A 15,582-nucleotide genomic window follows, 5' to 3' on the forward strand; every position below is an offset into this window, starting at 1 on the left:
ACAGAGAGTCGCGAGAGTGATCTTCGGCGTTTTCCTTTCCTGTCTCCCATCTCCTCCTGCACACTCCTCTCAACGCACTCCCGTAGAATCCACACATCCTCAGCCCATTGCACTCCTCAATTTATCATGTCAACAGCCGTCGAATCCATAGACAAAGCACCTCAAGAATCCACCCAAAATGTACCTTCGGTCGATGCCCTAGCGGACGCCTTAGAGGAGACTGCTCTTCAAGGCGACGCGGGAGACACGCAAGTCGTTGCTAAAGCCGAAGGCCCGGAAACCCGTTCCCGTATCGTCTATACTCGAAAACATCTCATTCATCTAAGCCAGTCTCCTCTTGTCAAAGTTCCTGATGGAATGCCCGCATTCAAGTCTTGGTTTGGGTCCGTCCTGCACCGTTCTTTTGTCGCTATGTGCACTAATATCACTACCTCTTCAGGGACTGGAACGAACAGTCCCTGCAGGCAAAGAAAGAGTCAGAAAGCCTTAATGTCAATGGCGCGCCGAGGGACAGAAGGTGTGCTATCTGCCTCGTATACCAAAGTGATGCACAAAACTTTAACTATTCTTTTTCCCCAGATATAGACGAGAAGCCGAAGATGGAGGTAAATTCTACTTATATGATTCTCTGACATATTCTCACTCTATCTTAGATGGCTCTTCCAGGCCGCCATTCCGTTCTGCACTTTCCCAACCGTCTCAGATGGGCAATTTCAAGCATCAGCCTTTACGTGCCAGTGACAGAGACCGTGATACAGAAAGGGATCTACGTTCGGTACGGCCTATACAATTTAATGCATAAAGGCAATTGTGAACATGCAAACATAATCCAGTTGTCGGACAGGTATGACCGTGACAGAGCGACTCGCGGGGACCGTATGGGAGTACCGTCACACTCAACGCTATTGCGAAACCGCGATCGGGATTCAGCACCTCACCTAGTCTCAGGTCAGGTTCAATTTCAAGCCTTGTCGGTTCGCTCTTCTGACGCATTGAAGTAGATCGCGATGCACAGCGCCTAGCGGTCAGGAAACGCAACGGAGAAAGTAAAGAGGACTGGCGGCGTGGTGCGTATTCTTTACTTCAATTATGTGCTTGAGCTTACCTCTATTTTAGGTGCAGAGCCTCCTCGTGCAGGACGCGACGAAAGTACGTTTATATTTCATTGGAAGCAAGTTGCTAAGTGAAATGATCTAACGCTTGTTTTGAACGTAATCTCGACAGATAACTCTCGACGTGAGCGTGATGACCGTGAGCGGCAACGGTCCCGTGCGCGCGATAGTTCAAGGCCACGCGACAGTCCTCCATCAGGGAGAAGAGACCGAGATAGAGATCGATTCAATGAGACCGATGAGGATCCGAAGAGATGGCGTGAAGAAGGAAAACGAGATGACAGACTTCAGTCCCGACGCGCTGGGCGGGAAAAAGGTGACCTTGTTGAAGATCGTGAGAGCTGGAGTACTGCAGATGATAAGAAACGAGGTGCACGCGACCGCAGGTACGACGATGTTCGGGACAAGGAGGATAAGAAAGAGCGAGAGAAGGAAAAAGAGCCTGCGTGGATGGAGACGTACATTCCTCCGACTGCGTCATCAACTGGCATTCTTGGAGGCAAGGGCGGAGAGGGTGAGATGGATAGTATTCAAGCATGGAAGAAAGACATGAAGGAACGCGAAATGAAAGCGAAAGGTCTTGCATCTGACCAGTCTGCTTCCGCATCGTCTGCGTCACAAGATGCAGCCGGTGGTCCTGAAAAGACGAAGACAACCGGTACAGCTTCAGAAGGTCAATTAGATGAAATTCAACTCTTCAAGCTCATGATGAAGAAGGAAGAGCAGAAGCGATCTGCAAGTGGAGAAAGTAAGAATACCTCTGATGGTGGCCCATTAGTCTCCGGTGCAGGTCTACGAGTATCAGAAACTGGTCTGCCTGGGCCAGTGAAGCTAGCAGAAGGCCAAGCTGGTACCGGCACGTCTGGTAAGTCCTCGCACCTATTAAGAATTTATTAATCACGCTAACGAGTGATGCAGGCACTGACCGACCTGGTTCTTTAAATGCTGTCAATCCAGAAACTGGTCTCTCAGGCGTTATTGACCCGTTGCTTGCATCGAAATCGGCTATATCCCTGAAGACAACTATTTCTGCAAATCCCTCGGTACCTTCGCCGTCGTCTCTGCCTGGTCTGGGAGCTCCGTCGAATCCTACAAGCAATGCGCATACCCCAACAAGCGTAAGGCCCGAGAATAACGGGCCTCGTTTACTGTCCTTGAAAACACCCGATTCGGCCACTTTCCATGGTGACCTTGCGAATAAAGATGCCCCTTCATCTGCTACAGTGTTTGAGCCTCCTCGCCAGTCGCGTCTTTTGGCTTTCGGCGCTCAAAATACCAAAGCCCCAGCCCAACCCAGTCCTCAGAGTGCAGCGGCAGCAGTGCAGATGGGGCGTTTGCAACAAATGGACCCCCTCGGGCCGAACCAAAGACGGCCATCTGCTTCTCCGGCCATGCCTCTCTCGGCCTCACAGCAGACCGCAATTGACAGGGCGAATTTGCAGCAGCAACTCCTCGCCAGTGGCCAATTAGACATGAACATAGCTGAACACGTCTCTCGCCGTTCTGTCCCCGAATCTGCAGGTCATAATCCTCTCGCCTTTGACAATGCAACCCGGTCAGTCGGCCTTATGGAAGTTAACAAGGAATTTCATAATGGCGACGCTTTACGATCGTCTGTCCCTCTCAGTGCTTCCGAACGAGGTGCATTCTCCTCCCAGGCGGACTCCTTACTTCATCTATCTGACGTTCGACGAAATCTGACACCGCCGACTGCTTCCTATGGCGTCACGTCACCGATATCGCCGTTCGAAAGCCAGATGAATGGTGGTCAAACTACGTACTCCTCCGGAAAAGGGAGTCGTATGGCGAAACACTTCGAAAAGCAGAGAGATCCAGTTATGAATGTCGGTCGTAACGTACCCAATGTTGGGATGGGGACGAATAGCATGGCTCCGAATCGTCAGGAGCAGCAGACTTTGAATACCCAGGCTGGTTCTGGCGAAAATCGCAATATACAGGATCTTTTAACTATGCTCAACAACTCCGCACAGGTACGTTTCTTGTCAGAATAACTTGCCATTCTTATTTAGTGAATATTTTTCTAGGCACAACGCGGGCAGCTGAATCCGATACTGGGCAATCACCAATCTCAATCTCTTCATATAAGTTCTCTTAATAATTCGCTGTCTCGGCACGACCTATTGCTTGATCCTGATGAAGGTCGATTCGCACCAGATGGCCTAGTTCCGGGCTTACGTCCGGCCACCCTTCCCGGTCCTCGCAACAGAGAAGTAAACAATGGAAGTCTTTATGCTAGTCAGCTTGAGGACCCTCTTGCCTTCAATGCACGGCTTGGTCCTCAGCAACGCGGTGGCGTAGAGCAGTTATTCGCCAGTCAGCTTCCGACACAGTTCAATGGACAAGGCATGAACGGTGGTCGCGGCAGCGGCATTCCTTTCCAGCAGCAGGCGATGCGAAATGGACCATCTCCCATTAATAATTTCAATCCTATACAGGGACCACCTCAGCAGCGTCTTCCCCCTGGCCTTGCGAATCTCGGCGGCCGTCCCCCTCATGAGCCCTCTCAATTCATTGGTGGTGGTGGTGGTGGAAATTTCGGTGGAGTACCTTCACAGATTCCTGCAGGCTTGCAACACGCAAACAACCCACAGTCTTTCAATCAATTCCAGAACCCAAACCTGGGCCTCCTTGGTAATCAAGGTCACCTCCGTGGTCAGCCTGGATTTGCCCAGTTGGGAAACACAGTTGGTAATAATCTCAATGGTATGGATTTCCGTGGCGGACCCGGAGGACCTCCACAGAACCAGATGCTTGGACTAGGTGGACCCAATCTTGGGCAAGCAATGCGTGGCGGGCCGGGCTTCAACGCCCAGCAATTGCTTGGACCGAATCAACTGCCTCCATCGATAAACGTCCGTCAACAGCAAAATATGCAACCTCAGATGCTCCAACAAATGCTTCCTCAGCACTTGCAAAGCGTCCCTCAAAACCAGCACAATCCGACTGACCTGATGGCGCTTCTCATGGGTGGTGCTCACCGAGAATAGTGGGTTTTCTTTGGTTTCATAGCCGAGTAACCCAATTTCTTCTCACTGTCATGACCGTAAACGTTCGCAAAAGAGAGATTCTGCATTGATGTTTCTGTTTCATATTGATATTGCTGCATCCGTCATTTTGAGCCAGTACATTCCTCTTCATTCTCCTGATAATTCTCTGTTCCTTTTCTCACGTCTTTTTCCTTGAAGCTATCTGTATTAAAAAGTTTCAACATACACATCGTTTTTCCGTTTTCCCGAACAGCGGGCCTGATTCCGAACCGTCATACGGCTTTGGATTAAGTTATGCTCCTCATGCGGAGGCGAAAATGATAGCGCGCTGTCCACAAGGCAACGATGTTCTGTTGGCTATTTTCTGACCTATATAAGGTTGAGTGTTCTTCGAGATCCGCTAACCGACAAGACCGTGCCTTGCTGGAAATAGATTGGAGTTACTATGATTTTGAAACTACACATGAGATTTCAACATGGACGCTGGCTACGAAGGTGTGTACAGGATTCATGCTTATCTATCCGTCGCCCAGGTCCCGTGGGAGAAGCAAGCCCCGACGCTGTGCAGAGCAGGGGCGGATATGGATGCGGAATGGAATCAAGCACCATCACGCCAATTCATAGTTACAGTAATAGAAGCTCTATCACCGGGACGTTCCCAACTTCCACTGATCTGCAACTCCCGTCTGGGTAGGCCTTTCAGCCGCAAGCGGTATTAGAGGTTCCAGGCAAGATTCCTCACAGGAAAATCAAGGCAAAGCGCCCGAATTGCGCTTGAATCGCGCAGGATACGATTGCGTTGATTGGAATTGCGGAAGAATGCGAACAATTGAATTAATACTCGCATAGACACAGGAAAAGGGCGAGCGCACGTGAGCAGGAAGGCAAAATCACCGGAGTACACAGCCACGCATCAGCTACTGACAGTTCCGTCGGCTTGTTCTTCGATTTCTGATTATGATTATTTATGATTAGATTAGGTAGTCCAATGAACTCGTGCCAAATTTTGTTTTATGGGCAGGTAAAATTGAACCGTTTGCATTAATAAGGAGACAAAAATTACACGCAATCTTCTCGCATTCATTCTTTGGGCCTCTTGTCCTATGTTCATGACGCCCATCTGCATTTTCGTGTTCTTGTAGAACCACTTGGCTTTCCTGCAGCAATTGATCATTCACACGACGAGCGGCGTCATCCCATCATGATCACTGACGACCGTCGGACCAGCGGTTTAGTGTCTTCGTCCCCGAATCTTGATAGACATTCCAAGGATAACCTCCATTCACTGAAGCCTCCGCTTGTGAGGCGATCAAATGCATCGCCATACACTCGTTATGCGAGCAGTAAATGTGATACAACTAAGTCCGAAAGGTCGGAACCACGGCTCCCTAACTAGATGACATTTGTATACGGGATGTTCCTGCAAACCCACAATGGAATGGTTATCAATGCCGAGCGCTTTCTTCCCTTCTAAAGAAACCAGCTTCTGCAGCCGTGTATCACGCTAGTGGGTGTGGTAAAGCTCCAAAGCTTCAAAAATGCCCGAGTCTTCAATGTTGTTCACAGAAACCGGGTCCGGTGAAGGTACAAGTTTAGATGTACGGAAGAACAGGGCCGTGGACGGAGCTTGCTTTTGCAAATGCTTGTTTACTGAAACCAGAAATTATACCGGAAAGCAAGCTGTGCAATTGTTGATGCTGGCTATTCTTCGCTCCATTCGAACGATAGCGCCGATGAGGGGTGAGTATATGCGCTACGGTCGGGTTTGGTGGATATAAGCTCATTCCATTTCTCTTCGTAAGGATCTGAAAATTCCGGAGGTTGTAAAGCTGTATTGGAATATGATTGGGGACAATCAAGGCTCGCACTTCCGGATTCTCCGTGGAAATGGACTTTTGTCTTCCAATTCCCATCGCCTTCATGTCAGCGCGGTCGGGCTCAGGTCACGGCCGTTCAATCTTCACATGATATGATCTGACGTCCAGTGTGTTTGAACAGGCGAATATAAATCTCCTGTCATGGTGGAGGTCGACGCTCAGGACAGTTTCAATCGAGACTAGCACTTGCTCATTTGTGAATGGCATTTAGCGAATTGAAGGCAGTATAAAAGGAGTTAGGCTGAAATTAATGATCTCCCTCGTGTATTCGAATGACGATCGATATGATTACAAGGTTACTCAGAGCGGATCCAAAGCGGACTGTGCTCTATACTTAAGCTTGACCGTATGCTAAGAACCTACGACGCGTGATTTCAATAATAACACAGAGTGAATGATGGAAGGGTGGAGAGTATCCTTACAAGGCAGACTCCTGTACACACACATTCAAGCTACTATCACAGTAGAATGGAGTCCAGGCGTGGAAAGTCCTTGGGCGGGTTCCTGCACAACGGCTTCCCTTAATGGGATGTAGAAAGTCAATGATGCTTTGTTACAGCCGGATTGAGTTCACGACGCGGCTGGAGGACGCCCAACAAGGGTTTCAACCGCAAGCGAAACCCGCGATATCCCGCAGAGAATGATTAAGTGACCTCGTGCAATTTGTCGGAGGAAAATTCGACGGGGTCTACCCAGGATAGGCTCGGGCGTCGGGGCCGGGACAGCGATGGCAACGCGAAAGGCGGAACAGCGACCACATCGAGCAGACCTCCCGTGTTGGACAGCGAAGACAGGAGTAATTGAAAGATATTTCAGATGTTCTGAACCCAGTACGGCAGTTCGTTGTGTCACAGCAGAGTATCGAGAAGCATTCAATTGCCTGCAGGCAGGAACGTGGTGCCCAAATCAGCGCCTAGCTTCCTCTGGTCTGATTCCTTCAAGCTCGCTCTATACACGCCTTGGGCACCTCGCGCCTGATCTCCGCAGCCCTGCGGTTCTACCATAGATAACTACCCTCGCACGACTACGTGTACGTTTTTTACTTCTCCATCCCTTCTCTTTGCCTCCGTGAAGTGCTCGACGGACCCACAGGCCGCTCGCCCGTGCTTCACACCAGACGACCGTGTCTCTTCAGATCTCGGCGTCTCTTGCGACAAAGGACCTATCCAACGGTCCACTGTCTGCTGCTTGCACATAAAAAATTGCTGTCTAGTCTCTCTTTTATCCGCCTTCATTTTTTTGCATCTTGCATATCTATTTTCAGCAACTAGTGCATACTTGTTCAACTCATAATCGTTCATTTCTTGTTGACACACCTAATCATTTGATTGAATACTCCTTGTCTCCCTTGCCTGGGCACATTTCCACAGCGTCTTGCGTTTTGTTGCTCTTGTAAGTGGAGTCGTTTTGCATGGAATGGAGGACAGCAGAAGTTGATTCGCGCAAATCAATGTGCAGAGACCGTATTTGCATTAATATTGTGTCCAGTATTTACCAACGACGGAGCAGTGGGCAAAGGTGAGAGGCATGAAAGACTATCATCTGGGACAGACCGGGCTAAAAGCGCAGGTTTCCCAGGACGCGACCAAAGGTCAACCCCGAACAGTGTACAGTCGAGAATTTGTTAAGGTAAGATGATTGCCAATTTTCACGAAGGTCGGAATGGGACAATAAGAGAGTGGTGGTGCTCGTCGAGAAACGTGTTGTGGGACCGGCTGGATTAATGAATTCCGGCTCGGCTCGGGTGGCGGACGGAATGAGTGGGAGCGAGCTGCCTAATGGGGGGCTTGCAGGGGAAGATGGATGGTTGTCAGAGCGGAGTGAGCCGAGACCGGGAGAGGATGTGCGACGAAAGCGGCAGGGTAAATGTACCCAAAATCGATGTGATATTGAGCGAGGGTGTATCAGATCGCAGATGTACAAACGCACCTGCCATGCTGCATTCCTTATAGGGTCCAGCCGACAAGGCCTTCTCTCTCCCATTCTCCCCTCTCCCTCCCGCCGTTCTCGACGACGGCGTCAGCCACGACCCCCACGCCCTCCTCTCCGTCTGTCCGACGCGGCGCACCTTCTCTCTCTCTTTTTCACGATTCTCTACTTCACGATCGTCCTTATCTCATCCATTTGTGTCTAGTGTCTCTGTCGCCTCGCGTGCGTCGTCCTCGTCTTTTTCCTCTACACGTCAGCGTATGTCTAGCGCTGTGTATCGTGAGTTTACTATTTGTCGGTTCTATTTTTTTTTCTCTGTGCTATGTACACAGCAAGCATCTGCGCCGATCACCGCAGGCAGCGTGCTCATCAGTTATTTACATTTTGCCTGAGGATGGCCGGATATGGCTTGATGGCCTGTGCCACTCGCTATGCATCTTGCTCTCCATCCACGTCCTTCTCTTGCACCCTCAGCGCATTTCTTGCAGGCTGCACATCTGGCCTGGCTGCTCCTTTGAGCGATTTCGTCTCTTTGTGAGCAGTCACGACGATTCGTGGCCACTACAGATTCCGTACTACCTCATCACTCGGCTTTCAACTTTACACTATGTCTGCGTCGCTCTTTACAGTGGCTAATTCTCCACCCTCTTCTTCTCCCCCTTGCTCCAGTTCTCCCCTGCTTGCAGATCGTCAACTTCCCGGCTCCTCTTTATCGCTCAGCATGAAGGACATCACGTCACTTTCCAACCGACCCGTCCGGAACCAGCTCTACCCTAAAAAGCGCCCCTCTCCTCATCGGGATGGCGTTCAAAAGCCCCGCTGTAAAGACACTTCAGCCACCTCACGTAGGACACCAGCAGTCATCAAGGCTGAGCTTCAGCGATTACGACACCGCGAAGCTCAGCTTGCTGCCTTTCGAAGAGAGGGTATCTATGTGGAGGAAGAGTATCGCGAAGAGATTTGCTGTTACATGCATGAAATGGAGGTGAGTTGTAGCTGTGGTGTTTGCTTCCGTTGCGACTTGTGATCTGATCAACATACAGGTCTACACAATGGGTTCCGCTTCTGCGATGGACCAACAGCCCGAAATCAAATGGGCAATGCGTCCGTGCCTTGTCGACTTCCTCATCGAAATCCATTTTACCTTCCGTCTTCGTCCCGAGACCCTCTACCTCACAATGAATATTGTGGACCGTTACGTATCTCGTCGCATCGTCTATACGAAACACTATCAACTTGTCGGCTGTGCAGCATTATGGATTGCTGCCAAATTCGAGGATGCGAAGGAACGTGTACCGACTCTCACTGACCTTGTAGGCATCTGCCGCGACACATACGATGAGTCTGCCTTCATACAAATGGAGGGACATGTCCTTGCTACCATACAGTGGACTCTGGGCCATCCAACAGCAGAAGCTTGGCTCCGGTTTTACTGCTGTGGTTCGTTTGAAGAAAGTGTGAAGGTTCAACACGTTGCCAGGTTCCTCATGGAAGTCACTTTGTTTTACCGCGACTTCATCAAATATTCACCTTCTGCCGTCGCACTTGCATCGCTGATTCTTGCGCGGCACGTCTGTCAGGAGCCAAGGCGGATTTATGATGAACCTGCATCTGTCACGGAGATAATTGAATTGCTCGATAGCCGACTGTCAAGGAATATTGCGGACTTGTCGGAGAATCTTGTCAAGAAATACTCGTACCCTTTCTACTCGAAAGCGTCGACGTTTACCGTGCAGTGGTATCTGACGGGAAACCGATTCGTACGACAGGTCATTCCGTGCTTGGTTCCGACAACGCCTGTGTCGCGGAACCCATTATCAGCGCTCAGTACTCCCATGAGCTCGATGTCTGTGTCTACAGATTCCTCGTCAGATGACGTTGACATGCCAGTAACGCCAACGAGTCCCGCATACGCTGGAGATCCATTCCTGGTCACTCAACCTCTTCACACCGCTAAAAGCGACAAGGAGAATGTTCCGATGACCGGTGAACAGACAGTAGTAACCAAATATGCCAATGCTGCGGATGATTGTGCACCACACGATTACTATGCTCGACCTGCGTTGCACGATCGCAATGTCCTCGCTGCTTCTCCTCTTCGTCAAATTTCATAATCTGGGATCTACAGGCATTCTCTCGTCGCGCTACACGCACCCGTGTCCATCACTTCATCATGGCTGGACTCGTTCGGACTTCTCAACCTTCTGTCGCTCTGCCTGGAACAAGACTTTTCGCTGCAACTTAAAATGTACTCTATCATATACGTCAATCGCCTCCAAAACGGCAACCTTTGCGCACTTTTCTCCTGTCTCTGCAAGTTCAATCATCCCATGCATTCCATCATTTCAATGGTTTTCTCTCACAACGCACTCATCGAACTGCACTTCCTCGCCATCCGCGGGGTGAAGACTATGATCCAAATGATAGGACGGTCTTCCTTTCAAGAAGGATGTTTTTTTTCTCTCATTCGGGCTTTCCGCGAGTCGAGATCCTGTACCAAGACAAACGGACTAATCCTTCATTCGGCAGTCCCTTTTTCTCCCCTTTCTTGTGCTTGTCGTGTCTTTCAATCCACCCATCGCACCTTACCATCATTCCATCATTCATTCAATACCAGCACTGTCATCACTTTAGTATTCCGTCAATATGTTCTACACCATATTCCCTATCCCTTTCCCCCCTTCCTCTTTCATCAGTAGTCTGCTTCCTATCCTACGTCTTTCTCTCCTTCACTGTGTGCGTTAGCCGTAGGTTGGGTTGTGGGACCAGCCTTTGACTTATTCTTTTTTAGGTTTTCTTATATTTTCTGTCGGTAGCTTCATTCTTTGCAGATTAACAATGAACTTTCCCTCATTCATTTTCTCGTGCACATTATATTTTTGGTCCATATTCACATTTCTTTTCTCCCCTCGCCTGTCCATTCACCACCACCATCATTAAAGCATGTTGCAACATCCACCTTCCACCTTTTCTCCGCCAGTGTTTTACCCTGTATCACGCGTCTCGTTGAAAAAGTGGGCTTTTCGCTCTCAATCCGTGGTGCGCGTTAGTAATCTTTGCCGTCAGCGATTGGAACACAACCGGCCGTATTCTATTTATTGAAATGCAAGATGGAAAAACATCCCACGAGTGAAAGGAGAAAATAGTGAGGATTGATGTCGACGTCGAGAAGAGAACGGACGAAGTAGAAGAGCGGATGTCACTAGGTTTGAAAGGGTAAAAGTACTTGATGTTGAATACAAAACAGGAGGTGCTAGTGTAGGGAGCCAGATAGCCGTCCTGCTACGAACCGTGGCAGTGATCTTGCGAGTGCTCAAATGGAGATGCAACCTGGCTGAGACCGGGAAAACCATTCATTAAATAGAAACGGGTGGAATAAGAGTCCGTTCGATCAGCTTCGCAGGGCCTGCCTGGTGACAGGTCTGCCACGGTCAAACGGTGGTTCAATGCGCGAAGGTAAGGAAATGAATTGAAGAAGTGTGAAAGAGATTCAATCCTGTGCGCGTCGCTATGTTTACTTGGCAATTTATCTGTCGCGTGCGGGCCCGCGGCGGTGATTTGTGCGGGGTAGGGACAGATGGATATATATACTAAGTATATTTGACCTGCGTCAGTGCGTGTTCACGATGCCCTGTAGCAAAGGATATTGTGCCAGACCAGACATCGCGAGACAAGTCGCCACTATGCCTGAGTGGAATTGCAAATGTGTCCGCAAGATGACGTCAACGCGCGCGGATCATGAGTATGCTTAGGCTAATTTTCTCTTTTAGAAACTTCCGACCGGTTTCACCAAACTCGACTGGCCGTCCGGTATCTGCGCAGGTGCAGCTCATCACTTGGCTTGAGGCGTATCAAGGTGCATAGAATTGATCTGCTGTAACTGTCCACCATCGGGTGCAGACTGGGTTGAACTATTACGCCGCCCATCACAGCTCGGTTCGAGAATCTCTAATTCTCTTCCTGTAAGTCACATCGAGATCCGGTCAAGCTTTCCCGCCATCTTGGGAGATTGCGCTGGTATTCATGTATAAAGCTAGTAGACGAAAGGCACATTATTGAAAACGTGTTAAAGTACAATTCGGCTTGAGTGTAATCTTCAATATCGGGAATGATCCCTCGGCAATGGTCTGTCGAACGATGTTCATAGTTCTAGTGCACTGATTCTGAAGGCACACCAAGCGCCCACGGTCCGAGAGTTAGACGTATTCACGGTACTTCGCAGGGCTAAATTGAGTACATTATGCGTTACTTTACATTTCTTGTGCCTCATCGGGGTTTCAAGACTATCCAACGCCTTGCTCTTACTCGGGACCGTGCATTGCGCTGATTATTGCGCGTGATATTCAGGCTCCTCAGATAACGTCGATGACGCTACAAGCTTATCTGCACAAATGACTGTGGGATGCGAACAATCGAAAGTCTGATTTGGGGGCGGTTAAAACGTCAAGTTATCGAGCTTGTTCCATGTTAAATTGCCGGTCCTCTGTTATGTCCTGACGCTAACTATGACGCATGTTTACTCGAGCTTCCATTGGTTTCCCTCAAGCTTGATCCCTACTGGCCGCTTTTCGTCGAGGCTGATTCGGCCAGCGTGTAGGATGGCGGTCGTCAGTACGGTATTGGTAATTGTCGGGAGTCCATGTCCATCGAAATCTCCCGGCTGAGCTTCACTGGCGTTAACGGAACGAGCAGCATCAATGAATTTCTCAATGGAGATGTATCCGTAACCCCTCTGGCCATCGAAATGACCTGTCTCCGACGGCGAATACTTCATGCTGCAAGGTCAAGGAATGATATCAGGATCCGTCCGTTGTGGACAGAGAGGAAGGTCATTTACTAGAATGGGTTATAACTGCAGACAAGCGGGGATGGCAAACAATTTGGTCAGGATAGACATTAGCCGAGGATTAAAGTACATACAAGGTCTTTCCGGTGTCGTCAATAGTTATGTCGTAACCGCGATGCGCCTGGTCAACGGTGATATCTCCCTGGGTTAAGTCAGTTGACATGCTGTCTCAGTAATGAAACCAAATCTTATACATGCCTTCTCCCCCATGTAGTACCAATGCTGCGCGGAATGCACTCCTGACTTGAGTGGTGCCGTCCACGAGGCAGTATACACTGCCGTACCTCTGTGCTTGGAACTCGACAGGGACTGCCAATCGACGAGAAGGGTGATTGTGTCCTCCGTGTTGTCCACGCAATTGTATGGGTCGCTTGTCGCAATACCTGTCGCAGCGCTCGCGACAACCCGAGTTGGTACTGCCTTTCCCTGAAGAATCCAGCAACATATATCGATATGGTGCGACGACAAATAGTAGCTATGGTTTGTCCACTGAAGTGAGTACAAGTGTCGAATCCGCACAAAAGGGCTACTCGCCTGATATCGCTGTCTTTCCCTGCCCACTCGCGGAAAGTCTCAAGCTGGCTCTTCGGTTGGCTCATCCATGCGTTAAAGAAATTGAATTCACCAAGAGTAGCGGCACGAGCCTTAGCATCACTGTACACGGGATCGAATCTATCGAAGAGTAAATGAATAACGAGAATTATAACCCGCGTATTAGACACGTACCTCTTGTGATGCTCGACGAAGCATACAACGTTATTCTTCCTGGCAGTTTCTATAAGCTGGATGTGATGCTCAAGCTTCTGCGTCGCTGGCTTCGTGACAAGGACGTGCAGACGACGCTCCAAAGCGTAGAGGGCAATAGGGAAGTGAGTACCTTTACGGTAATCTTAAACCTATTAATTCAATGGATGAAGATAAATGTCGTACTGTCTGGAGTGAATATGATAACTGCATCTCCTGGCTTTAATGCATCGATGGCTACCTTGTAGGCCTCAGGATCTGTTTTTCCCTCTTCTGGGTAGGATTTGAAGCTTCATAAATGGAATAACTAAGTTTGGGACGAAGCGAGATAAAGTCCACGTACGATATGTCCATATCCTTGTACACATTGGCAATGTTTGCTTGTAGATGGTTGCGGATAGCAGGGAATTTGGAACCGCTAACACCGACCATAGACAGGTCGTCAACCTTTTGGCGTCTGCGCAAGTCAAAGAGTGTCAACCCAACGACCTTTGGCGAGATAAGAAACCATTCGGTTCTTGATTCAAGTGTTTAGACGTACGCCGATCTAAATGCATCGGTTAGCTGGAGTATGAGCAGAAGTATCGACTTCGATACTTACCTTCTTATCCGACTTTGAAGCACCAGATCCTGTCCATCCAGTGGTGTACTCCCCCTGATTTACATTTAAGAATTTGACGCTTTCTTTGACAAGTACGCCAATGACGCACCGCACCACCTGTATATCGCATTTTTAGCCGACCGTCATGTCAAGAATAATCAGCAAGGCAAAGGGGTAGGCAACTTACACATGAGGACATTCAAATTTGTTTTGGTTGCAGACATGATTCTGATCTCTGCTAATGCAATGTGAGAAGGTGGTTAGAGGGAAGAGGTGGTTGGAACAGCTGTTTCGCCGAGCTATATGCATAGCTGTTATAAACTTTGAGCAAGACGGAGTGAGCGGCTCGTGCGGGCCGGAACACATGACATCCTCATAAATATTACATAATACTTATTCAAGCTCGACTCAGAGCCTACTCGCAGTTCAATATTAATGCAACCTTTCGCTGTATTCGCGGCTGCCTTTGTATATTGCTTTTATCAAAGACGAAGTGTAAGTATTGGAATTGTAAGGGGCACAAATTCAACTAGCCAATCGGCGTACGTACTAGTATTCTGCATAAGGGGGTTTGTGTCTACACAGAGAACAAATGAAACAAGCACTTAAGCAAATGGAGACAGAGGGGAATGACAGCGCGAAAACATTTTAAATTCGCATGCTTGTCGGTAGTTTTGATCGTGATTATAAACACAGTACAAAGGAGCCGAATGGAAGATGGAATGATCATGCCTGGTTTCGGAGAACTAGACAAAGGCAAACTTTAAATGTCATATAATGAACTTGGTGCCGATAAACTCACTCAATATCACCGAATCACCTCTAGAAACAGAAGCTATACGTTAGCAAAACATGAACAAGCACGGGATAGCAGGCCGTACCTTAAAAACATTTTGCTAATGAAACGATCTTTGTTCACTGGTTTCTTGTTTTTCCCTTTCGGCACTTCGACCCACATCTAAACGCAGCATGATACATTAGTTCATGGCTCAAGTATAACGGATTTTTAAGGTACTGGCCTCCTTGACGTTCTCCAATACCTGCGGGACGATGTTAGAGGTCAAGTTCCGCAAAACAAACAAGGCGCTAAAGATCATACCATATTTGTATGCCTGTCAAAAGCTTTCACGCGAGCCAGTAGCTTCTTGTTATTCCTCAGCGAGATAAGGACCTGGTGATGGTTCCTAACAGCCTGTAGTAGCACGGACAGTGGGCCTTGAGAGATTTCTTGTTCTTCGAGTTGTCGAATCTCGGCTTCATTGAGCTCAGATTTTGGAACTTGGGCTAAGGTGCTAGAAGTCAGGACGTATCAGTAATGGCGACTATGAATGAATGAATACTGAGACTATATCACCTCGCCATTGTATATTGCTTATCAGATGTAGCTTTACGACCAACGTTTGAAAGAGAGGTAACGATAATTCCGCGTGTTGACGGGCACGACGCCCACTGCAGCGTCACGTGC

At 48.8% G+C, this 15,582-nt stretch overlaps 7 protein-coding genes across 7 annotated transcripts; 4 read left to right on the plus strand and 3 right to left on the minus strand.

Annotated features, from left to right (window-relative positions):
* Positions 1 to 126: 126 nt before the first annotated feature.
* Positions 127 to 4,363, plus strand: FOMMEDRAFT_146175 (uncharacterized protein; the record flags this gene model as incomplete). The annotated part of the gene is made up of 10 exons (XM_007265676.1): positions 127 to 383; positions 440 to 517; positions 580 to 605; positions 654 to 775; positions 834 to 948; positions 1,002 to 1,067; positions 1,117 to 1,149; positions 1,225 to 1,977; positions 2,031 to 3,103; positions 3,158 to 4,363. The coding sequence occupies 10 exons, from the start codon at positions 127 to 129 to the stop codon at positions 4,118 to 4,120; spliced, it is 3,486 nt and encodes a 1,161-aa protein (XP_007265738.1). The 3' UTR covers positions 4,121 to 4,363.
* Positions 4,364 to 4,596: 233 nt separating this feature from the next.
* Positions 4,597 to 6,180, plus strand: FOMMEDRAFT_155261 (uncharacterized protein; the record flags this gene model as incomplete). Its single annotated transcript, XM_007265677.1, has 6 exons — positions 4,597 to 4,810; positions 5,263 to 5,463; positions 5,517 to 5,627; positions 5,687 to 5,860; positions 5,923 to 6,042; positions 6,119 to 6,180. 6 exons carry the CDS (start codon positions 4,597 to 4,599, stop codon positions 6,178 to 6,180), a joined length of 882 nt encoding a protein of 293 aa, XP_007265739.1.
* A 387-nt stretch (positions 6,181 to 6,567) lies between these two features.
* Positions 6,568 to 7,193, minus strand: FOMMEDRAFT_155262 (uncharacterized protein; the record flags this gene model as incomplete). The annotated part of the gene is made up of 3 exons (XM_007265678.1): positions 6,568 to 6,877; positions 6,952 to 6,986; positions 7,041 to 7,193. 3 exons carry the CDS (start codon positions 7,191 to 7,193, stop codon positions 6,568 to 6,570), a joined length of 498 nt encoding a protein of 165 aa, XP_007265740.1.
* A 1,454-nt stretch (positions 7,194 to 8,647) lies between these two features.
* Positions 8,648 to 10,040, plus strand: FOMMEDRAFT_82953 (uncharacterized protein; the record flags this gene model as incomplete). The annotated part of the gene is made up of 2 exons (XM_007265679.1): positions 8,648 to 8,911; positions 8,970 to 10,040. The coding sequence occupies 2 exons, from the start codon at positions 8,648 to 8,650 to the stop codon at positions 10,038 to 10,040; spliced, it is 1,335 nt and encodes a 444-aa protein (XP_007265741.1).
* A 1,569-nt stretch (positions 10,041 to 11,609) lies between these two features.
* Positions 11,610 to 12,350, plus strand: FOMMEDRAFT_155264 (uncharacterized protein; the record flags this gene model as incomplete). The annotated part of the gene is made up of 6 exons (XM_007265680.1): positions 11,610 to 11,668; positions 11,697 to 11,782; positions 11,827 to 11,943; positions 11,999 to 12,051; positions 12,096 to 12,159; positions 12,274 to 12,350. 6 exons carry the CDS (start codon positions 11,610 to 11,612, stop codon positions 12,348 to 12,350), a joined length of 456 nt encoding a protein of 151 aa, XP_007265742.1.
* A 37-nt stretch (positions 12,351 to 12,387) lies between these two features.
* FOMMEDRAFT_140186 (NAD-binding protein) lies at positions 12,388 to 14,395 on the minus strand. Its single transcript, XM_007265681.1, has 12 exons — positions 14,303 to 14,395; positions 14,222 to 14,227; positions 14,118 to 14,171; positions 14,058 to 14,063; positions 13,860 to 14,005; positions 13,703 to 13,806; positions 13,499 to 13,649; positions 13,307 to 13,444; positions 12,971 to 13,247; positions 12,843 to 12,914; positions 12,764 to 12,774; positions 12,388 to 12,701 (listed from the first exon to the last, which is right to left on the minus strand). The coding sequence occupies exons 1-12, from the start codon at positions 14,339 to 14,341 to the stop codon at positions 12,443 to 12,445; spliced, it is 1,263 nt and encodes a 420-aa protein (XP_007265743.1). The 5' UTR covers positions 14,342 to 14,395; the 3' UTR covers positions 12,388 to 12,442.
* A 241-nt stretch (positions 14,396 to 14,636) lies between these two features.
* FOMMEDRAFT_140187 (Sm-like ribonucleo protein) lies at positions 14,637 to 15,514 on the minus strand. Its single transcript, XM_007265682.1, has 6 exons — positions 15,472 to 15,514; positions 15,217 to 15,409; positions 15,137 to 15,157; positions 14,999 to 15,075; positions 14,920 to 14,939; positions 14,637 to 14,863 (listed from the first exon to the last, which is right to left on the minus strand). The coding sequence occupies exons 1-6, from the start codon at positions 15,477 to 15,479 to the stop codon at positions 14,844 to 14,846; spliced, it is 339 nt and encodes a 112-aa protein (XP_007265744.1). The 5' UTR covers positions 15,480 to 15,514; the 3' UTR covers positions 14,637 to 14,843.
* Between the last annotated feature and the right edge of the window lie 68 nt (positions 15,515 to 15,582).

This window comes from Fomitiporia mediterranea, assembly GCF_000271605.1.
Source record: "Fomitiporia mediterranea MF3/22 unplaced genomic scaffold FOMMEscaffold_5, whole genome shotgun sequence".
Taxonomy (NCBI): domain Eukaryota; kingdom Fungi; phylum Basidiomycota; class Agaricomycetes; order Hymenochaetales; family Hymenochaetaceae; genus Fomitiporia; species Fomitiporia mediterranea.